The sequence below is a fragment of the Micromesistius poutassou genome (genome assembly GCF_964030765.1).
Source record: "Micromesistius poutassou genome assembly, chromosome: 20".
Taxonomy (NCBI): domain Eukaryota; kingdom Metazoa; phylum Chordata; class Actinopteri; order Gadiformes; family Gadidae; genus Micromesistius; species Micromesistius poutassou.
In genome coordinates, this window is record NC_140290.1 from 8887487 (window position 1) to 8908658 (window position 21172).

Consider the following 21172-nt stretch of genomic DNA (forward strand, 5'->3'; position numbering starts at 1 on the left):
CACACACACACACACACCATTGTACTCACACACAGGTAAGCCATGATAAACACCATCATACAAACAAAAGTGCGTTTAAATAAGCCCTGTCAAAAACACACACACACACACACACACACACACACACACACAAATTCAGTTAATTCAAACGATAATCTATGCAAACACATTTCAGTTAAAATTAACAACATATCCCACAAACACGTAGCACTGATGAAAGGCTATACGTTTTATTCCAGGAGCCACAAAGTGTTTAGTGTGTAAGTATTACATACATTACTTACACTGCTAATCCTACGCTCTAACCAAATACCTAATGAGACGGACACACGATGGCGTGCAAACGATCAATCTAGAGAGTCGCCCTTTCAGCTGACATCTCCGATACCTAGGGCTACACTGTTTCTTTAAGTTATCGCTCGCCTACGTGATCTGAGCTTGCCTGAACACGGGGCCCCCCCCAGGAGCCGAGGACATTCGCTTCAGAGGCCCCTCAGAGACCACTGATGGCGGGCCCATTAAAGAACTCAAAGGCTGGAATGTAAAATACATGACAGTAGTGGGGCCCTCGGAGCCGAGTGAGGACCTGTCTGACCTTCAGAAGAAGGTCAGATAGTTGAGAATAGAGAGTGTTCTGGACGAAGAGAGTCCTGGTGAGAGAAGAAGGTCAGAAGAAGGTCAGACAGTGTCGGACAGTGTCCTATTTATTGCATCTCATAGACGATCATAACAAAAGCGTGAGACTGCATGTTCCGTAGAGATTCAATACAGACTCCACCCCTCGAGCCACTACAGACTACTGTTCTTACTAATCCCCCTAGCCCTTCCCCACTCCTCTAATGCCGTGTTACTCTTTAAAAACATCAGGGGGGGCTTGGAAGTCAAAGGTTACTGAACACCTGGTTCAAGCATTCTGGCACTAAAGACCCCACCCTAGAGGGCTCCCTTTATGAGTCACCCAGTGTTGTTCCTCTTCCTCTTCATACCGTCTGCATTGAAACCCAAGACAAACACAAAGCGTATCCTGCAGGATCTCTCTCATTGGACCCGCGGTGCCGTCCCCTCAGTGTGTGGGAGAACAAGAGAGAGAGAGAGAGAGAGAGGGAGAGAAAGGAGTGTGTGTGTGTGTGTGTGTGTGTGTGTGTGTGTGTGTGTGTGTTTGGGTGTGGAACACTTATTTTTTTTCAAGATGTGTTGGCCTGGAGGTCTGCATAGAAGCTTGGCAGGTCACAGCAGAACTGAAACCTCTCGCTGAGATTTATTTTTTCTTCCCTCTCTTTTCGCTCTCGCTCTTGCTCTCTCTCTCTCTGGTGTGCGTCGGTGGGTGGAAGAGCGGAGAGGCATGTCATGAAATAAGAGCTGGAACAGTTTAGGCGCTCGCACACCAGTGTGTGGAGGACCGAGGCAGGGAGAGGAGAGGAGAGGAGAAGGGCTGTGGAAGGGGATTCAGAAACGGGTTCAGGAGACGGAAGGACTTAACCAATGGAGCTAACTTAAACCCTAAGTGGGGGTTGGATGGAATTGATTTAGCGTCTGGGTGTGCGCTGTTTATTTCTGTCCTCGTTATTGAGGAACTCTTGGATCTTTTCGCTTCTGCTTCGGGAGCTCCACCATGCCACGATTTCCAAGAAGAATTTCCTACGTTTAAAAAAAAAGAAGATAAAGCCACCGACGATTTCAGATTTGGCGGTCGGACCCCGCTCCTCTCTGTCGAAGCCCCCGTCGGCCAATCATGAAGAAGCTCAAGAGGAAGTTCCACTCGCAGCGGCGGCTGAACAGCGCCTCCAGCAGCGTGGCGGGGGGCTCCGTCAGCGACCTACACGACCGCGTGGTGATGCAATGTGATGAGATCCCCTTCTCCGTCACCACCACCACCTCCACCTCCACCTCCACCACCATGGACGCCTCCCTGGACTCCGGCCGCGGCTCCAACTACAACTCCTTCTACCGCAACAGCCACCATCGGTCCTCTGGGGGTGGAGGTGGAGGTTGTGGTGGAGGTGGTGGAGGTGGCGGGGTCCGGGCTAGCCGGAGCTCCAGCCAGAGCACGGTGCACGAGTCGGTGGTGGAGGCTGACCGGCTGTCGTACAGGCAGGCGGGCTGTGTGGATCAGGAGGCCCTCCAGGGCCACAGAGCATACTATGTGGGGAGGCTTGTTGAAATGTAGGGACCCCCATATTTTCCTGCTTGTTTTCTTGTCGGTTGTTGGTGTTCTGTTTGGCTTTTTTGTTGGGGAATCCTTGTGGTCATGCCTGTTATTGGCCGTTAGGGTTTGGGTTAAGGTTAACCCTCCCCTAACCCTGTTGCGGACAATCCACTCTTTTGTGTATGCGTAAGGAAAATGCACCTTCAAAGTTTGTCATTGTTGTTGATGATAGCATAAGCATGAGATGCTTTACTATGCAACGCCATTGGTTGGTTTAGCAGTGATGAGCTACTGGTCGTTTCAATTAGATGCCCCAGTGCCTGTATCTGCAGGTTTTTGCAATTACAACCTTGGCAGCCGTGTGCATACCACAGGTTATTTTAATATTCAGCACCCAGGAGAGGAGAGACTGTTGAATTCTAACATTGCATTGCACTGCTAAAACAAGGCATCTGGAAGGATGACCCAGCCCACTTCTGGCACAGGGGATCGAAAAGAATAACATCCATTTCATGACTTGACATAATCAGTGGGAGGCAGCAGTCTGGGTCTGTCTGAGAGGGTGGAGCCAAGTTCTGTGTTTAACCTCGAGGTTGTTAAACTCAAGGTGAAGAATGCTTTCACTGCATTCTGTGGCGATGGATAATCACTGTCCGTTTTGGACTCTCAATTCTATGAGAAACATAACAAGTAGCACATGGTGTTAACACTAAATGGATTAAAGAAAGTATATAAAATTATGTTCTACATCTATATTAGATTTGTTTATTATTGTCCTAGATGGGAAACTCTAGGACTTTAATTTCTTGCTTTTAGAAACGCTTTTAGAAACTCCACAACTTCCCTCTACAGACCACTGCCTATTCCTAAGCTCTGCACCTCCACTAACCCTGGGTCTTTGCTCTGTCTCCAGGCCAACTCTGATTGACATGAGCAAGGTGTACCGCCAGTCCAACCAGGAGAACCTCGAGCAGGCCTTCACCGTGGCCGAGCGAGACCTGGGGGTCACCAGGCTGCTGGACCCAGAGGGTGAGACACAGCATCACCATCTTCATCATCATAATCTGTCCACCCAATATAATCCCTATGATTTAAGTCTTTCAGAGGTGCTTTGAGGTGGCTTAAATTTCATTTAACTTGTAGATAGATATCATTACGGAGCAGTGAGGGGTAATCTCGTTCAAGAATGCCTATAGGAACACTGCAGACAACAGACACTGCAGACTCCCAACAGAGGGTTCTTGATTTGATCCCCTGCATCCTACATGCTTCAATAAACAATATGGCTCACCCCTACCTGCTCCTTCCTATTATATTTGTGGATTCAGTGGAAGTCACTTTGGGTAAAAGTGCCAAAACAAGTCTCATAACCGTATGGTTAATGTCGTGGGTGTTGTCGGTTTCCAGATGTGGACGTGCCGCACCCCGATGAGAAGTCCATCCTCACATACGTCTCCTCCATCTACGATGTCATGCCCAGAGTTCCCAACGTCCAGGAGGGCGTCAAGGCCAACGTGAGTACTGGTCCATTCCCTGGAAGAAACAACGACTATTCACGAGTCATTCATTATGGATGCCAGGGTATTTTCTAAGATAAAATCATGCTTCTTACCAAAACAAGCAATTAGCCAAGTCTATTCTGTCCATATTTGACCATGGCTTAATTTAATTTAGCCTTGCCTAGCCTAGCCTGTTCTATTCCACAACATCCATACACCTCCCCCCTCACGTGGTCCGTGGTGTTGCAGGAGCTGGAGCTGCGCTGGCAGGAGTACTACGAGCTGGTGACCGTGCTGCTGCAGTGGATCAGACACCACATCCTGGTGTTCGAGGAGCGCAAGTTCCCCGCCAGCTACGAGGAGATCGAGGTAGGAGGGCCCAGAGGGACGCTTCTACAAATCTGTCGGGTGTAGATGTTGATTTTAATATCTGTTCCTAGGGCAGGGTAGTCGAGTCGTTTGGGGGGTTTGAAAGGTTGTCTACCTAAAGGCATCCTAGACCCAGAAGTCTAGACCAATACCTGCTCCTTGCGGACATGATATGTCTGAAGTCACTGTAAGACACTCTGGATGAAAGCTTCTGCTCTATAGTGGGATAGTGGTATCATTTCCTATTTATTGGAGTGTTTTGGCTGCAGTGGGGAAGGTATTGATGTCTTCTGTGTTGATCTTTAGGTTCTTTGGAGGCAGTTCCTAAAGTTCAAGGAGACGGAACTGCCCGCCAAGGAGGCCGACAAGAACCGCTCCAAACACGTCTTCAACTCCTTTGAGGTCAGACTCTTCCTCCCACACTTAGTTGTTATTTTCCCTCCCTCTTCTGTTTTTAGACAGCCCATCCCCAAATGTTTTTTAGGGTGTTTTTGCATCTTCTTGCGAAGACGCACACTTCTGGATAATGTGTTGCCTTCAGTAACCCATCATCGTAACTCAGTCACTCATCATCATAAAAGGCTGCAGACTTGACGTCTGCAGCCTAAACCATAGTCATCCTTTCGCAATATTCCTCTATCCTCTGTCATAATGACATCTAAATTCACTGTAACTTCATGCCATGACATAAAATGACTAAAACGTATTTGTTTCATGCTTGTCAACGCTATAGCTCCGAACCAACGTCATCCAACAATAGCTTTGTTAACACATCTTGCATACTGTATGACGATCGACAACACCATCCAACATGGCCTTGTTTGTCCCCCGTTTTCAGGGCGCGGTCAAGACGGGCCACGTGAAGATCCCCCCGGGGTACCACCCCTTCGACGTGGAGAAGGAGTGGGGCCGCCTGCACGTGGCCATCCTAGAGCGCGAGAGACTGCTGCGCACCGAGTTTGAGAGGTGGGGGGTCCGGTCGGGGGAAAGCCAATGTTATCGCGAAAAACGCTGTCGGTTGCCACGGCGATCCCCGAAAGGTCTCAAATAGACGCGCCTGTGCAACGGGCCGAGGAAACTCAAGGGAACCGCAATAAAATAGAAAAAGGGGAATCATGAAAAAGCCAGCGGGCTTTGTGTGTGTGACCATGGCGATGATGACTCATATCCCATCGTCCGTCTCACTTACCCAACAAAAAAAAAACATTTATACTGGGCTGGCTTTGTGAGAGTGGAGGGAGTAGGAAACTAAATTAACGGTTTCCCTCCACCCCCGTGATCCAATGTCTGAGACCTCGCCCCCCACAAGACTCGCCCTGCGTCAAAGAAGCACTGAAAATAAATATCAATTTGTTCATGGTCATATGAGGATTGACTCGAGGTGGGCCTTCATGCTCGCGAGGGAAGGCTCTCTGGCTCTCTGGAGAGGGGAAGGCATTTGTGTTCTCTGGAGATCTGTGGTTGGGGTTCAGTACCGTTGGCTAGTCACCATCAACCATCAGGCTGTTGACTGACAGAGCCCATCGTCGCCATGGCGTTCATGAATTCCGGTTACGCGTTGACCCTTCGCTTCCACCAGAGGGCGTGAGTGCTCTAGCTGTAGTGTTGGTTCAAATAGAGAACGTGTGTATTGTAGAATGCAATTGGAATACTGTGCTGGATATCATTTTTTTTGTTCATCAGGAACTCCTCATTCAATATCACCTCAACGTTCTGTTTTCTCGCCTCCATTTTGTTATTTTTGCTTGTCCTTTTTGTTGTTTTTCTTCCCTCTGAGACGTTGACCTTTGACCCTTTGCTCTCTCGCCCTGCAGGCTGGAGCGTCTCCAGAGGGTTGTCAGCAAGGTCCAGATGGAGTCTGGGGTGTGTGAGGAGCAGCTCAACCAGGTGGAAGGCCTGCTGCAAACGGTGGGTCCAACAACTACCACAACCACTAGTTAGAAGAAAATAGAAAGATAGAAAATACACTATAAAAGTAATTGTTTAGTCTTACCGTTTTCATTGTAGGACAACGGATGATACGTTTTGAAGCTGAGATAATAACTGATTGTGTTTGAGTAAATCCAGATTTAACCGTTGAGGAGACTTTGGATGGAGTTTGGCGCCCCCTTTTGAAACAATTATGCATTACTGTTTGGTTGGTTTGCTGGTTCAAGATGCAATCGATTTTCTTCTGGTTGTAAATTGTCCTATTATTTAATTAGTGTGTGAGGTGATAAAGAGGTGTGAGAATTGTAATTTAAAATAGTTGAACTTTTATTAAAAATGTCAAGGCTTTAAAAGGGATAAATCAAATCATAAAAATGTGTATGACACTAGGACTTAACCCTAATAGCTGATGTTAAACAACACATTCCCCTGTGTGCGTCAGGACATAAGGATGCTGAGTGCAGGGAAGCCCGCTCAGCACACCGCTGAGATGGAGGCCGACCTGGAGAAGGCAGAGGGAATGATCCGCTTCCTCTTCAATGATGTTCAGCTGCTGAAGGATGGGCGCCATCTACAGGCTGAACAGATGTACCGCAGGTCTGACCAACAGATTCTATTAGCTTCGGTGTATTTGCTCGTACCCTATGAAGATGGTGAACGTAAAAGTCCTCAATACTGAATTGACATGACCTTTGAGGCTTTTTGATTTAATATAACCAACTGATTGGTACACCATTTGTCAACTGACTGAATTGTCCATTGCTGTTTTTCATTTTAATAAATAACAAAGATGAACAGATACAACGTTCAACACGAGCCACACCTTGACAAAACAAAGCTTGATCAAAGTTTGACTCCATTGACTCAAAACCTCCACCCCCTGTATCCCCCTCCCCTCCCCCCCGCCCCATCCAGGGTCTACCGACTCCACGAGCGCCTGGTGAACCTCCGCAGCGAGTACAACCTGCGCCTCAAGTCCGGCGTGACCCTCACCCAGATCCCCATGACCGTCACCCAGATCCCCATGACCCAGAGCCAGATCCCCATGACCCAGGGCCAGACCCGCCTCACACACTCCGCCCAGGTGCTGCAGCAGGCCCCCGCGAGTGTGCGCCCCGAGCTGGATGAGGTGACCCTGCGCTACGTCCAGGACCTGCTGGGCTGGGTGGAGGAGAACCAGGTCCGGGTGGACCAGGGGGAGTGGGGCTCGGACCTGCCCACCGTGGAGTCCCAGCTGGGCAGCCACCGGGGCCTCAACCACTCGGTGGAGGAGTTCCGCTCCAAGATCGAGAGAGCCAAGGCGGATGAGGTGAAGATCCAAATATGGCCGTCGACTTTCTAAAGTGACCTTGATCACTGCAACCTAGAGCCTAGAGTTCATCAAATGGATGTCTTTTAGAGCCTACATTTTACAAGATAACTGTAAACTAGCCTCTAAACGTTACCTATAATCCTTTAATTGAATGGAGCAGAGTGCTGCATGGGGTCCAAGCCGAAAGGTCCTAGGTTCAATCCCCAATGTCTGCAACGTAACTGGCAGGCATCCTTGAGCAAAGAGGCCCTTACCCCAACCGGCTCTTTGATGACATGTCTCTGAACTCACTGTAATTCATTTTGAATTAGAGAGGGTCTGCTTAATGATTAAACAGTAACATAGAGGTCGTTGAGCAGACTTTTATGCCCTGTAAGATGGGTGCGACCATAAGTAAGAACATGAGTAAGTCTAAAAATAAAACCACTTGACAGGTTGCAGTAGAGTAGCTTTGGAAATGAGAAAGACGTGCCAAAAAGAACACAATGTTCAGATATTGTTTATTTTTTTATGCATTCCCACATGACACATAACTCCCCGCGGGGATCTGTCACTCTCAGGTGTCGTGCAGAACTTGACTGCTTGTTGACTGCTGATGAATGTATTGTCATGTCCTCTGACGTGGTGGTCGCTGCTGTGTACCCGTACAGGCCCAGGTGTCGCGCGTAAGCAAGGGAGCATACCGGGATTACCTGGCCAAGTTGGAACTGCAGTACGGCAAGCTCCTGGTAGGTTCAACGTGACTCGTATGAGACCCCTGACCCATGACCCCTCCCCTCATAGGAATGTATTGAAAACCGAGCAAACCTTTACTGAAGTACATGTTCAGCTATATATATTTTTGGTTTGTAGTACAGAACAATTTAGACTGTTTGGTTTGCTGTTTCCCTTTTGAAGCCTCCTAATGTTGAGGGGGGATTACGCAGGGAAGTTTTGGCTCAAAGTAATGATAACAAAATAACGCATTAGAATGGTGTTGTTGCCAAAAATGTTTGCCAACCAAACCTAACACTTTTCTGCAGGTTCCAACACATCTATCTCCTCAAACATCTACAGACGTATTCTGGTGATTCAACACCAGTAGAACAAGTATGGGTCTCAACCCAATAACCTTTTAGACAAATTACCCAGCATGCCCCTCTGATTCACACACGTCCACAGCTGCTTTGGCCTTTTGATCTATTTACCAACCCCGCTGTTGGCTCTTGTATGAAGATGATCCTTACTTCGTCAATCAACGTATACATTTACATTGAGGGAATTGAGTAGACTTTTAACCAATATTTGCCAGAAGAAAGAGAAACAATATATGGCTGTCAGTACAATAAAGATGTGTAAGGATGTAGCAGGCACTATCAATTGTAAGTTTTGTACCCCACCCTCGATAAGCGGTTAGAAGATGAGTGAGTGAGAGAGTTTTGTACAATTGTACAAATCTTTACAATTAATAATAATAATAATAATAATAATAATAATACATTTTATTTGTAAAGCACTTTTCATAAAATAATCTCAAAGTGCTAGTTGTAATTGTAAGGTATACCTTCTTCTTCTCGTCCTAGGAATTTCCACGTACATAGCGACCGTGTTGCACAAAACATTCCCCTATATTATGTGATCTCTGTGGATGTTGACCTGTGACCTGTGACATGTGACCATGTTCCCCCACCAGACCTCGTCCAAGGCCCGCCTGCGGAATCTGGACCAGCTGCATGCCTTCGTGCTGGCCGCTACCAAGGAGCTGATGTGGCTCAATGAGAAGGAGGAGGAGGAGGTGACCTTCGACTGGAGCGAACGCAACACCAACATGACCGCCAAGAAGGACAACTACTCGGTATGACCACCCCCCCCTAGTGATCCACGGATGAAACAGGAACACAATAACACCATCTCGGACACCTTAAGTAAATCCAAATATCCATATTTGGATTTACTTAAGGTTAACTCAAACATCATATAACATGTCATTGACAGATCTGTCAATGACATGTTATATGATGTTTGAGTTATGGATGTATTAACTTATGGCATCTTTCTAGCGATAAATCCTCAGAAATCATATAATTTGGAGTAAAATACGTAGATAGTTACATTTTTACAATTTTGCAGCTCAAAATTGGTAGCATTGTGATTGTTTGTTGGTATGAATGCAAATTACATTTTATGTCCCTGATATATGCGATATGCGTCATGGAGCATCGATCCCTGAACCTGGTTGGTTGTGTGTTGCCACAGGGTTTGATGCGAGAGCTGGAGTCCAGGGAGAAGAAGATGAACCTGGTCCAGGCCTCTGGGGACAAGCTGCTGAGAGACGGACACCCGGCCAAGAAGACTGTGGAGGTAAGACCTGCTAGTAGAACCTACTAGAGGACACAGTGGAGGTAGGACCTATAGGTTTGGCTAAAAGGCAACAGAGTGGATTTGAAATTGATTTGTATGAATACCCTGGTTCATTTAAAGCAAAAGTCAACTGGTTTTACATGTGGCTCAACCATCTCTTTCTTCTTTTCTTCCTCCTCCTTTTCTCCTCCTCTCTCAACTCCTCCTCCTCTCTCCTCCTCCCCCTCATCACTTCCTTCTCTCCTCTCTCTTCCTCTCCTCCTCCTTCTCCTCTCTCCTCCTCCTCCGGCTATCTCCCCCCACTCCTCCCCACTCTCTCCTCCCTCTCCCTCTTCTCCTCCTCCCTCTCCTCCTCCTCCTCTCTCCCCCAGGCCTTCACCGCGGCTCTGCAGACCCAGTGGAGCTGGATCCTGCAGCTGTGTTGCTGCCTGGAGACCCACCTGAAGGAGAACGGTGCCTACTTCCAGGTTCGTCCTTTACCTCCTAAACTCCTTCCCCGCTCTGCATTCGATGTATGCAGAGTGTATTGCAATGTCATCGCTTCATTCGTTCACCTTTGTGCGTCCACTTCATTCGTTCACTCACTTTGACTCACCCGCTCCTCTCTCTCTCTCTCTCTCTCTCTCTCTCTCTCACAGTTCTTCGCTGACGTCAAAGAGGCGGAGGAGAGGATGAAGAAGATCCAGGAGACGATGAAGAGGAAGTACACGTGCGACCGCTCCATCACGGTCACGCGCCTGGAGGACCTTCTGCAGGATGCAGTGGTAGGCCCTGATCACTCTACTGTACACTCTACTGTGTACTCTGCTGTACAATACTGTACACTCTGCTGTAGAAACTCTACTGTACACTCTACTGTACTGTAACCTCTCCTGTAGAGACTCTAATGTACACTCTACTGTACTCTGTACTGTACACTCTACTGTACTGTACACTCTACTGTACATTCTACTGTAGATACTCTACTGTGCTCTCTACTGTACACTATATTGCACACTATACTGTAGAATCTCTACTGCACACTCTACTGTACACTCTACTATAGAGACTTGAATGTACACTCTATTGTAGTATTAGAGTATATTAGATATTATAGTACTATAGAGTACTATAGAGACTTGAATATTAGAGTACTATAGAGACTTGAATGTACACTCTATTGTAGTATTAGAGTATATTTTACACTCTACTGTACACTCTGTGACACTGAAATCATTCTCTTATATCACACGGGTACACTGTTGGTTACATAGTCAGTTGGTAAACCTGTCAAACACCTGTCTCCATAACCTTGTCATCATTTAGTGTCTGTTGTCAACTCTTACTATCACTTTGATAAATCATCATTCATCTGTCATCAACTGTAGCGTCGTTGACAGTACGCCATTTTGCTGTCAGATCTTGTTTAAACCCTTCTTATTATCACATTAGTCCATGGGTTTTTGCCAGGCATCAAATTCAGTTTATAATTGCCGTTAGGCATGCAACCATTTACCTGCTGAGGTCGGAACCCCATCACCCATCACCCATCACCCATCACCCATTCACGCATCGCCATGACAATGAACCCATTGAAAGGAAGGTGTAACACAGCGCCGCCGCCCGCCCAGCGCAGGGTGGGTCAGCCTCTCACCACCACTGTGGTGCGTCCCGTCTTGTCCCGCTGCAGGACGAGCGGGAGCAGCTGAAGGAGTTCGGGACCCACCTGGAGGGTCTGAACCGCCGCGCCAAGAACGTGGTGCAGCTGAAGCCCCGCAACCCGGCCACGCCCCTGAAGGGCAAGCTGCCCGTCCAGGCCGTGTGCGACTTCAAGCAGCTGGAGGTGAGGCCCGCCAACCACGGACAGACGGACTGACTGACTGATGGACAGGCTGGTGTTGACCGAGCAGACAGAGAGAAGGTCACGGGTTTCAGTCGTGTTGTGTTATGTTAGGTACACCCACCGATGAAGAAAGATGAGATCAGCCTACAAGCCTACATTTACATTTACATTTAAGGGCATTAAGCAGACTCTTTTATCCAAAGCGACTTACAATAAGTACATTTGTCAGGAGGAAGATAAATAATATCGCTGCTGGTACAGTAAGGATGTTCATAGAGCCAAGTGCCAAGCACTAATAATCGCTAGGTTAACCCATTCCCCGTATACCACGAAGATAGCTAGGATAACATGCTACACAATGCTAAGTTCTATTTTTTAGTGCAAGGACGTACAGGATACAGCAAGCCTACCCAGTGGACTGAACCCCCTGCTGGTCTCAGAGCCATCGTATGTCGTACCATGTGGGGTACGACATACGGGGACTGGGGTGGGGGGGCCAGTAACCGTGTGATGAAGTCAACAGAGGGTTAGATCATGACGTGGCATGTGCCGGTGAAATACGGGCACTCTGAAGACAGGCCGAAACCAAAGTCACTGTGGGGACTATAGGGAGGGGACAGGTGCGTAGTCGGGTTGGGTTTGGCTCGACGGTGCTGGGTTCGAACCCCAATGTCACGCGGTCTAACCGTGAGCAGGAGGCCCGACCCTAACCTGTCGGAGATGTAAAGTGAGTTTGGCTTTATGGCTTAGCCATAGCCATCCTCCCCCTGTTCAGTTCAGCCAGGGTTTTGTTTTATTGAAGCCTCATGTTTCGAGGGGGCTGGGATCAAATTCCCAAGCTCTTGAGTTGATAACTGGATTATTGTTCTTGGGCATCCTCTCAGTAACTTCCTGTCACAAATCATGACAGTTGTAGGAGTCCTGACACGTTCCCAGCTCCCGTACTATCTTGTGTTGCTTGGATGACTGCCATATCTGGGGAAGTCCGGAATGTTCCTCCACTAAAGCTTTCTCTTTTCCTTACTGTCACAAACTCAAGAACATTTTAGGCCATATGCTAGCTGTATATGCAGCCACAGATTTCTGTAGTTTCTATAGCGAGGTATAGTAATGTAACTTTACACTGTGCTAAGAGCAATACAATGCATTTGTTGCCTGCTAGATTCTTTGAAGGGCAAGCAAGGCTTTTGGCCCTAATGTCCCTAACTTTGTCAACCACTATTTCCTTGTTTTCCTCGTTTGTGTTAGTAGAATAACTGTGAGGACGGCAGGCATGTTTTTCACACAAACCCAAACCCTCAACACATGAACAACATCTGACTCTGTGATAACTGAGTCAGACGTGATAACTGCCTACACATTCCTCCACATTGTCAGTGTGGAACTTCTCCACTGTTTTCCTGGAGCACCAGATCTGGTTACGACGCTGACCTCTGCTGTTGTTGTCCCTGCCTCTGCCCCCCAGATCACGGTCCACCGGGGTGATGAGTGTGCCCTGCTGGATAACTCCCAGCCCCACAAGTGGAGGGTGCTCAACGACAAGGGCAGCGAGGCGGTCGTCCCCTCCATCTGCTTCCTGGTGCCACCCACCAATAAGGAGGCTGTGAACAGTGTTGCCGGGTAAGGCTGGGGAAACTCCAACTGCCATAAAAACACCAACATTCTGTACCGTCGCCAGATTCTGTTTCCACGCAATTAGGCATATTGCAAATAGAAATCATCTTATTTTCCAAGTGTCTATTTTTTTACTGAACACTGTACTGTTCATACTACTGTAGACTCTATTGTACTGTTGTACTATTGTACTATTGTACTTTACTGTACATGCTATTTACACTCTACTATACACTCTACTGTACATGCTATTTACACTCTACTATACACTCTTTTAACACAGTACAGACTCATGCGATGCCTGATTCATCATGGCAGATCTAGTTAGATCTTGATAAAGCCTTAAAGATTCAAACTCCTTTTCAAACAAAAACCATGAGACATGCACAACAGCTGAACTGAACGCAGCATAGGGAATTCAAGAAGCAGGAAATAACATGTTAACATGTAAATCACAACAATTAAACCCTGAGACATAACACATGCCATGTAGTTGATCATTTTAGCTAGGTTTTAATTGCAGTCGCCGCCCCTGGCACCGGGCCCATCAGATAGATAGATTGATGTCATGTGTGTGTATGTGTGTACTGTGGCTATGGGCAAAACCACACGGCTGCTTTGATCTCGTCTACAGTTTTGACTGAGGGAAAGAAAGGGAAAGCAGAGGATCTGGTATATGCTTTGCTTTTAATACTTTACTTTGATTCTCTGTGCGTATTGTGAGGTACTATTGTCTTGTGTGAGGGAGTATTGCGTGAGTCTGTGTATGAACTTATACGTGTAAGTTCATAAGTGTATCATAAGTGTACAAGTGTAAACAGCCTGCGACCAAATTATTCATTTAGACCCTTATTTAGTAATGAACACAATTTAACTTGACCACAAGTCGGAGTTGAACTCTCTGCCGAAAGGGTCACCGGTTTGATTCCCGATGTTCACTGTCTACTAGTATGAGACAGATGCCCCTTAGTGCCCTAGATGCCCTAACCCTGACCAGCCCCCTCTCTCTCTTAGTCTGGACGGCAACCTGCAGAAGATGCTGACCATGTGGCAGACCATGCATGTGGACATGAAGAGCCTGTTGTCATGGCAATACCTAACGAGAGACATCAGCATTATCAACACCTGGAACATCACTATGGTAAAAACAACGACAACACAACCATTTAAAAGAGACACTGAACACTGAATGAATGAGAGAAAGAGATAATTCATTACATATTCTGGCCCCTTAAACTGAATTCCTTGAACAAAAATATGATTATAGTGATATATAAAATTGCAAAGTGGAAATAGTTGAAAACTCCGTCCTATCTTCATCTCTCCTGTCCTTTTTCTCCCCCCTTCCTTCTCTGCCTCTCAATCTCTCCATCGCCTGCCTCCCTCCACCTCTCCCCACCCTCCACCTCTCCCCTCCCTCCCTCCCTCCATCCCCTCCCTTCCCTCCACCTCTCCTCTGCCTCCCTCCCTCCACCTCTCCCCTCCCTCCCTCCCTCCCTCCCGGTCCAGTTCAAGACCCTGAAGGTGGAGGAGTACCGTCTGGCCCTGAGGAACCTGGAGCTCCACTACCAGGCCTTCCTGCAGGACAGCCAGGACTCCAAGATGTTCGGGGCGGAGGACCGCATGCAGGTGGAGGGTGGCTACAACAAGGCCAACCAGCGCTACAACTCCCTGGTCACCTCCGTGGAGCAAGGTGTGTTCCTCTTAACCCCACCCCTCCCACCACCGCCCCTCCACCAAGCCACAATAAAACGAGTACTCCTCAACTCAAGGCTTCATAATTATTTAATTCATCATTATTTTATTTTTGTTGGATTACTTATTTATTTGTTTGTTATTTAAAAGGCCGGCTGTTCACGGCTGAACACATTTGCGGTTTGCGTTACCAGCTGGTTTATTTTTTTGCTGCCTCTGTTTGACCGTATAATTCACCTTGCAGGCTATGTGCCAGCAGTGGGAGGTAAGGTATCACTTTGGCTTGGTTCATGGTTTTGATTTGGCTGAGCTGTCATATGCATTGTTTGATATGGCATTTTCGTTTTGTTTGTGACATCGTCATGATAATCATCCCCATCCTCATCCTAATGGTCATCCCCGCCTCCATCCTAATTCTCTGTCGTTGATTCTGCTGTTCTGTCGTTGCATTCCTTTTATCACAAGCATGGGTTTGATGTTCCAAAACCAATATTCTGATTATGCCAATCAGTGTCAAAAAAGTGTTTAATTGATAATTGATGTGCAGCGAATTCTGCATGAATCAGTGTGTGTGTGTTTCCTCCCACCCCTGTGTGTGTTAATGTTTAACTGTGAACGCTTACTGTTTGATTAAACCTCCACTCACTAATCAAGACACCACAATCACACTGGTGCCTTCAGCCAATCAAATGAACATTTATAGTCACTTCTGACTCTGATGAATGTGTAAATTACACACACTTTCTCTTGAAGGGTTTTGTTGTCGACCAGGGAATTCTTTTATTTTTTTTATTTTTTTTTATTTTTCTTAAAATTAATAAAAATTCAAATAATTACACATTAAACAATATGATAACATGTAAAGCAGTTATTTCGGTTTCAGTTGTCATACTGGATTGCTTGGATCATTATATTTATATCAATACCAATAAATGTAATGAATTTACAGTTATCTGTAAATCTCCCTTCTGCAATGAAACTCTTCATTTCTGATTCCTCCCAAAACATCAACAACACCAACCACTAAAAACAGTCAGAAACTCCTAACCACGCCCCCACGCACACCATCACTCTGAACCACACCCACGCCGCTCACACACTCACGCCTTGTGTCTCCCCCACCCGAGCAGGTGAGCAGGAGGAGTCCATGTGCAAGGTGTACCTGACCCGCATCAAGGACCTCCGCCTGAGGCTGGAGGGCTGTGAGAACCGCACCGTCACCCGCCTCCGTCAGCCCGTGGACAAGGAGCCCCTGAAGGCCTGCGCCCTCAAGACGGCCGAGCAGATGGTAAGGACAACGTCCTCCCCGGATGATGTCATCCCCGAGGGACAGGGCTGGAGGGGTCGGGGGTGGGATATCATTTAAGGGCATTTGGTTAATGATAATCCTCTTCTGAAATACTGCTTTTCTAAGAGACACTTAACATCGATAAAAGTCAACATAACGTACACACAAGTGTGAAACAAATTGATGTTATTTTCTAAGATAAGTGTGGTATAAGTAGTTTAAAAAGTGACTGAAGTGGTTTTAAAAAGCCATGTTTTGAGGGATGCTAGTCTTAAACTCTAGCAGATTTAAGTTACAAAATGTGAAAAGGGGTTTAATGTATTATTCCGTTAGTAGTGTAGTAGTGTCTGTCTGTCTGTCGTGTGTGTGTGTGTGTGTGTGTGTGTGTGTGTGTGTCTGTGTGTGTCTGTGTCTGTGTGTGTGTGTGTGTGTGTGTGTGTGTGTGTGTGTGTGTGTGGCGGGCTAGCTCTCATTCAATATGAAAGAAACAACTTAAAGTCTCTACACCCTCTCCTCATGTGTTGTACACAGAAAGTCCAGTCGGAGCTGGAGGGTCTGAGGAAGGAGCTGAGTGGGGTGACGGAGAAGACGGAGGAGGTGCTGGCGTCCCCCCAGGAGACAAGCACCGCCCCCCTGCTGCGCTCCGAGCTCGACTTCACCCTCAACAAGATGGAGCACGTCTACAGCCTGTCCTCTGTCTACCTGGACAAGTAAGGCCCTGAACCCCACCTCCTTCGTCACCTCCTCAAAGTCAAAGTCAATGTCAGCTTTATTGTCAATTACAACAAATTTACAAGACAAATAGAAGAACCGAAATTTCATTTGTCTCTGACCCGTGTTGCATTTAAGTATAAAATAAAATTGGTAAATTAAATAATAATAATAAGATAAGTAATATTTACAATAAATTGATTCTAAATTCTAAATAGTGCAAAATGGTCTGTATAGTGCAAAGTAGGCAAAACAATACGGTATGTATAAATAACAATTAAAAAGAGAAAAGTAAGAAAAGTAAAAGGTCCAGGGATCTTGGGGGCAGATGGGAGGGGGTTTCAAAGTCCAGAGTTCGTGGGGGCATAGCGGAGGGAAGGGAGAGAGGGGAGTTGAGCCTCCGAACAACGTGGTGAAAAAAACTGTTTCCTCCGTCACCTCCTCCAATGCGCTAGCTCACTTAGATTAGACTAGATTAGATTAGATGATAGTAGAGTAGATGAGATCAGATTGGATCAATTTAGATTAGATTAGATTAGATGAGTTTATATTTCCTCTCTATTTCTGGGTATTTGGCTTTGGCTTCACAGTACTGAGCACAATGGAATAAAATACAGGACACAGAGAGACAGTTAAAGATAAAGTCGTAATAGAGCTTCAGATACAAACTATGACATCATTTGTAAAGTGCAATATTGGCAATGAGGGTTGATTATGATTTCAAATTCTACTGTAGCTCATTCGCTTCATTTCATGATTATTCACAAATGTACTCCTGTACATTTGTGTATTCACTAGCACACTCTTACTCACTCAATCACTCACACACCTACTCACTCACTGTAATGTAACCACTGACACACACCTTAGATGCCTCTCACCCAGATATGACAACACAGGGTGTACGGTTGTTTACAATGTGCCCTCCCTCAGACTGAAGACCATCGACGTGGTGATACGAAACACCAAGGACGCCGAAGACACGCTGAAGACCTACGAGACCCGTCTGCGTGATGTCAACAAGGTTCCCACGGACAAGAAGGAGGTGGAAAACTACCGCAGCCAGCTCAAGGTACGCGGAGGAGGAACCGTGCGTAGGAACGATGTGTTCATGATCTATCTCGTTCATCTAGTTTCTACGGAGGACGTTATCAAGAGGATCAAGTTTACACATGTAAATTGGCTTGATGGCCTACTTTGATAGCCTCGTCACAACTGTCAGATTATCTGTTTCCACATAGCAATACATAACTTAATCATTTATGTAAAACCAACAGTGGTGGTCATCAGTCACTAGTATGCTGGAGACCATGGAGCTCACCGCCAATATGCTACCAGTGACTAGCATCATTATGCTAGCATCATTGTGCTAGAGGCCATGGTGCCCGCCATAACTATGTTAGCATTGACCAGCATTACTATGCTAGTGGCCATTATCCTAGGAGCTACTCCATATGATGTGATGCTATCCCCCACTAATTCTAACACCATTGCGCTAAAAGCCACGATGCTCGCCGCCACTGTGCTAGCAGTGACTACGCTAGCATCTCTATGCTAGCAGCCAATTTGCTAGCGGCTGCTCCTTATAGCAGCAGCTGTGCTAAAAGCCACGATGCACACCGCCACTGTTGATGCTAGCAGTGACTATGCTAGCATCTCTATGTTAGTGGCCACTTTGCTAACAGCTGCTCTTCATGGTAGCACCATTACCATCCTCCTCCTCCTCCTTACCCTCCACCACCACCTCCTCCTCCTCACAGAAAATGCGGGCGGAGGCGGAGGAGGACCAGGAGGTGTTCGACCGCCTGCAGGACGAGCTGAAGAAGGCGGGTGGCATCAACGAGCGCATGACGCGCGTGCATAGCGAGCGCGACGCCGACCTGGAGCACTACCGCCATCTGGTAGGCGGGCTGCTGGAGCGCTGGCAGGCCGTGTTCGTGCAGATGGACCTGAGGCAGCGGGAGCTGGAGCTGCTGGGCCGCCAGATGCGCTCGTACCACGGCAGCTACGAGGAGCTGATGGTGTGGCTCCGGGAGGCCAAGCAGCGGCAGGAGGACATCCAGGCCCTGCCCATCGGAGACGGCAAGGCCCTCGGCCAGCAGCTCAAACAGGAGAAGGTAGCCCAGTTTGTTTGGATGCTGTAGCCCAGCTCGTTTAGATGTTGTAGCCTAGCTTGTTTAGACATTGTAGCCTAGCTTGTTTAAATGTTGTAGCCCAGCACGTTTAAATGTTGGAGCATAGCATGTTTAGATGTTGCTGGTAGCCAAGTAGATGGTAGCAGCTCAGGCAGGAGAAGGTAGCCCAGCTCGTTTAAATATAGCTAGTAGCTGCAATAGAATGTAGCATGGTGGTCCCCTATGTCTCAACTGCAGTGTTGTGCATGAACTAGTTCAAAATAACTAATTAATAGTTAATTGAACAAGTTCATTTTTCTATGAACTTTGAACTGAACTTAACATATTTTGAACTTGAACTAGTTCAGATTTTGTGACATTCAGAATTGATGCTTAGGTCCAGATTACATGTTTATTAAATAGAGTTACTGCCTTAGTTGTGATGATTGAAACAGGTGTACTGTACAAATAAAATCCACAGCAATTTGGGATTGTAGTGATGGGCAGCAGGTAATGGAGAGGATTAATTTTAAAAGATAAGCACAGAATACTCACTCCAACAGTTTTTCTTCGGTTTCTGAATAAACTGTTAATGAACTGAACATGAACTAGTTCAAAACTGAATTGGTGAACTTTGTAAAACTACGTAAATTTATTAATTTTCTTTTGTATGAACTGAACTTTGAACTAGTTCATGTGAAATGTTAACTTAAGGGGGGGTAACACTGCCACGGTCAGGGGTTGGGTTTCCACTTGGACAGCTAATGCTAAGACTATAGGCACTCCGAGTATCATAAGACGCTGTGGATAAACACTTCCTCCAAATGAAACGATATCCTTGAAATTCAAATTAGAGAGAAACATAACTCATATTACCTGTATAAACTTATTTTTGTTTTTGTTAACAGATACTCCAGGAGGAGATTGAGACCAACAAAGAAAAAATCGAAGATTGCCAGAAATATGCTAAAGCATACATTGATGCAGTCAAGGTATGGAATAATCATGTTGTTTTTACCGTTCTTATATATGAAACAACACCACTCTCCCCTCATGGTTTCCTGAGTTGATGTGTTAATACTTTTGGGTTTACTTTTACAGGACTATGAACTTCAGGTGGTGACCTATAAAGCTATGCAGGATCCCATCGCTTCTCCCCTGAAGAAGACCAAGATGGAGTCGGCCTCTGATGACATCATCCAAGAGGTCAGTCACCGTGGCGACCTTCATTTGCGCTTTCACATATTGTTGACGTCCATGGTTGACACTTCTGTGTGTGTTTTATTGAGTGTTAGATTTCTTTCAATGTGTTCATTCTAAAATCCGCTTTTAAGTAGTTACCCTTTTAAAAAGTAAAAATGGCGGATGTAGTGTTACGTTTTCGGTGTTAACATTGAGGTCTGAGACGTTTGTTTTCCCTCCCGTGTCCTCCAGTACGTGACCCTGCGGACGCGCTACAGCGAACTGATGACACTCAACAGCCAGTACATCCTGTTCATCATCAACACCCAGCGCCGCCTAGAGGACGAGGAGGTAATGACATGGTTGTCTTATTGTGTGGTCATTGGGATTCATTGCCATTCACTGGAGCCAATAATAATACAATAATTCAAATTCCAGTTACCTTTTTGTTACCTTGTGGGGTACTGTGCAATTTGCGTATTTGGTTGCTCTTTAAAGTATGGGTGTTGAGGCTTCTCTTCAAATGTACTTTTCCTTCCTGATGAGCCTTTCATTTACCCCCCTTTCCTCTACTATCTAACATGGTATCTTCTTTGCTTCCCTAACTGCTTGCCAGTGCTTTGTCATGATGAATGTTAGTCATGTTTGGGCGCTAAAGACATGAGTAAACCCTTAAGCGGCAGGTATTAACAAAATAAAAGCCCTCTTCCATCAGACCTGCGTACCCGGTTCAAAGAGAAGGTTTGGGATTTAAAGGAGCCTATCTGAATTATATATATATATAGTATAATTAGGGTTACTGTAATATGAAGCTCTTTCACAATTGGCTGAAAATTGTTTGACTTTTTGTATTCTATCTTCAGATAGAAGAACATTTGACCATCCATTTACCTACTTGTTCTTTATTTGTATAAAGTAGGATAGGTTCCCATGAATTCTAAATCTTCCCTCTAGGAATTTCATATACTGAACATGCATACATATAACCATCAATACTTGCATCTCTCGACGTCTATCTAATTCACCTAACCATTAGTGACGTCATGTCACCCTTGGCTTTGTCTCAGCAGGCTTCCTCGTATTTATGTATTCTATCACCATGGAATGATGCAGTGTTAGTAATACCTGCTAAAGCGTTGTTTATTACAGAA

At 46.2% G+C, this 21172-nt stretch overlaps 1 protein-coding gene across 8 annotated transcripts in view; it reads left to right on the plus strand.

The window, feature by feature from the left end:
• Nucleotides 1-21172, plus strand: part of pleca (plectin a) — an 87873-nt gene that overhangs the window by 54527 nt on the left and 12174 nt on the right. For 6 of the 8 annotated variants that reach the window (XM_084484888.1, XM_084484889.1, XM_084484892.1 and 3 more), the window contains 25 exons: nt 3060-3175; nt 3554-3660; nt 3895-4014; nt 4321-4416; nt 4853-4980; nt 5829-5922; nt 6386-6540; nt 6859-7252; nt 7906-7983; nt 8928-9089; nt 9491-9595; nt 9967-10062; nt 10234-10359; nt 11265-11417; nt 12883-13037; nt 14046-14172; nt 14541-14724; nt 14971-14991; nt 15857-16014; nt 16546-16724; nt 17659-17797; nt 18486-18842; nt 19748-19831; nt 19941-20045; nt 20274-20372. In XM_084484888.1, coding sequence (XP_084341014.1) covers nt 3060-3175; nt 3554-3660; nt 3895-4014; nt 4321-4416; nt 4853-4980; nt 5829-5922; nt 6386-6540; nt 6859-7252; nt 7906-7983; nt 8928-9089; nt 9491-9595; nt 9967-10062; nt 10234-10359; nt 11265-11417; nt 12883-13037; nt 14046-14172; nt 14541-14724; nt 14971-14991; nt 15857-16014; nt 16546-16724; nt 17659-17797; nt 18486-18842; nt 19748-19831; nt 19941-20045; nt 20274-20372 — 3538 coding nt within the window. Of the gene's footprint in view, nt 1-1402; nt 2164-3059; nt 3176-3553; nt 3661-3894; nt 4015-4320; nt 4417-4852; nt 4981-5828; nt 5923-6385; nt 6541-6858; nt 7253-7905; nt 7984-8927; nt 9090-9490; nt 9596-9966; nt 10063-10233; nt 10360-11264; nt 11418-12882; nt 13038-14045; nt 14173-14540; nt 14725-14970; nt 14992-15856; nt 16015-16545; nt 16725-17658; nt 17798-18485; nt 18843-19747; nt 19832-19940; nt 20046-20273; nt 20373-21172 lie in introns of those variants that run through there. The other 2 variants (XM_084484891.1, XM_084484887.1) reach the window with 2 other exon arrangements.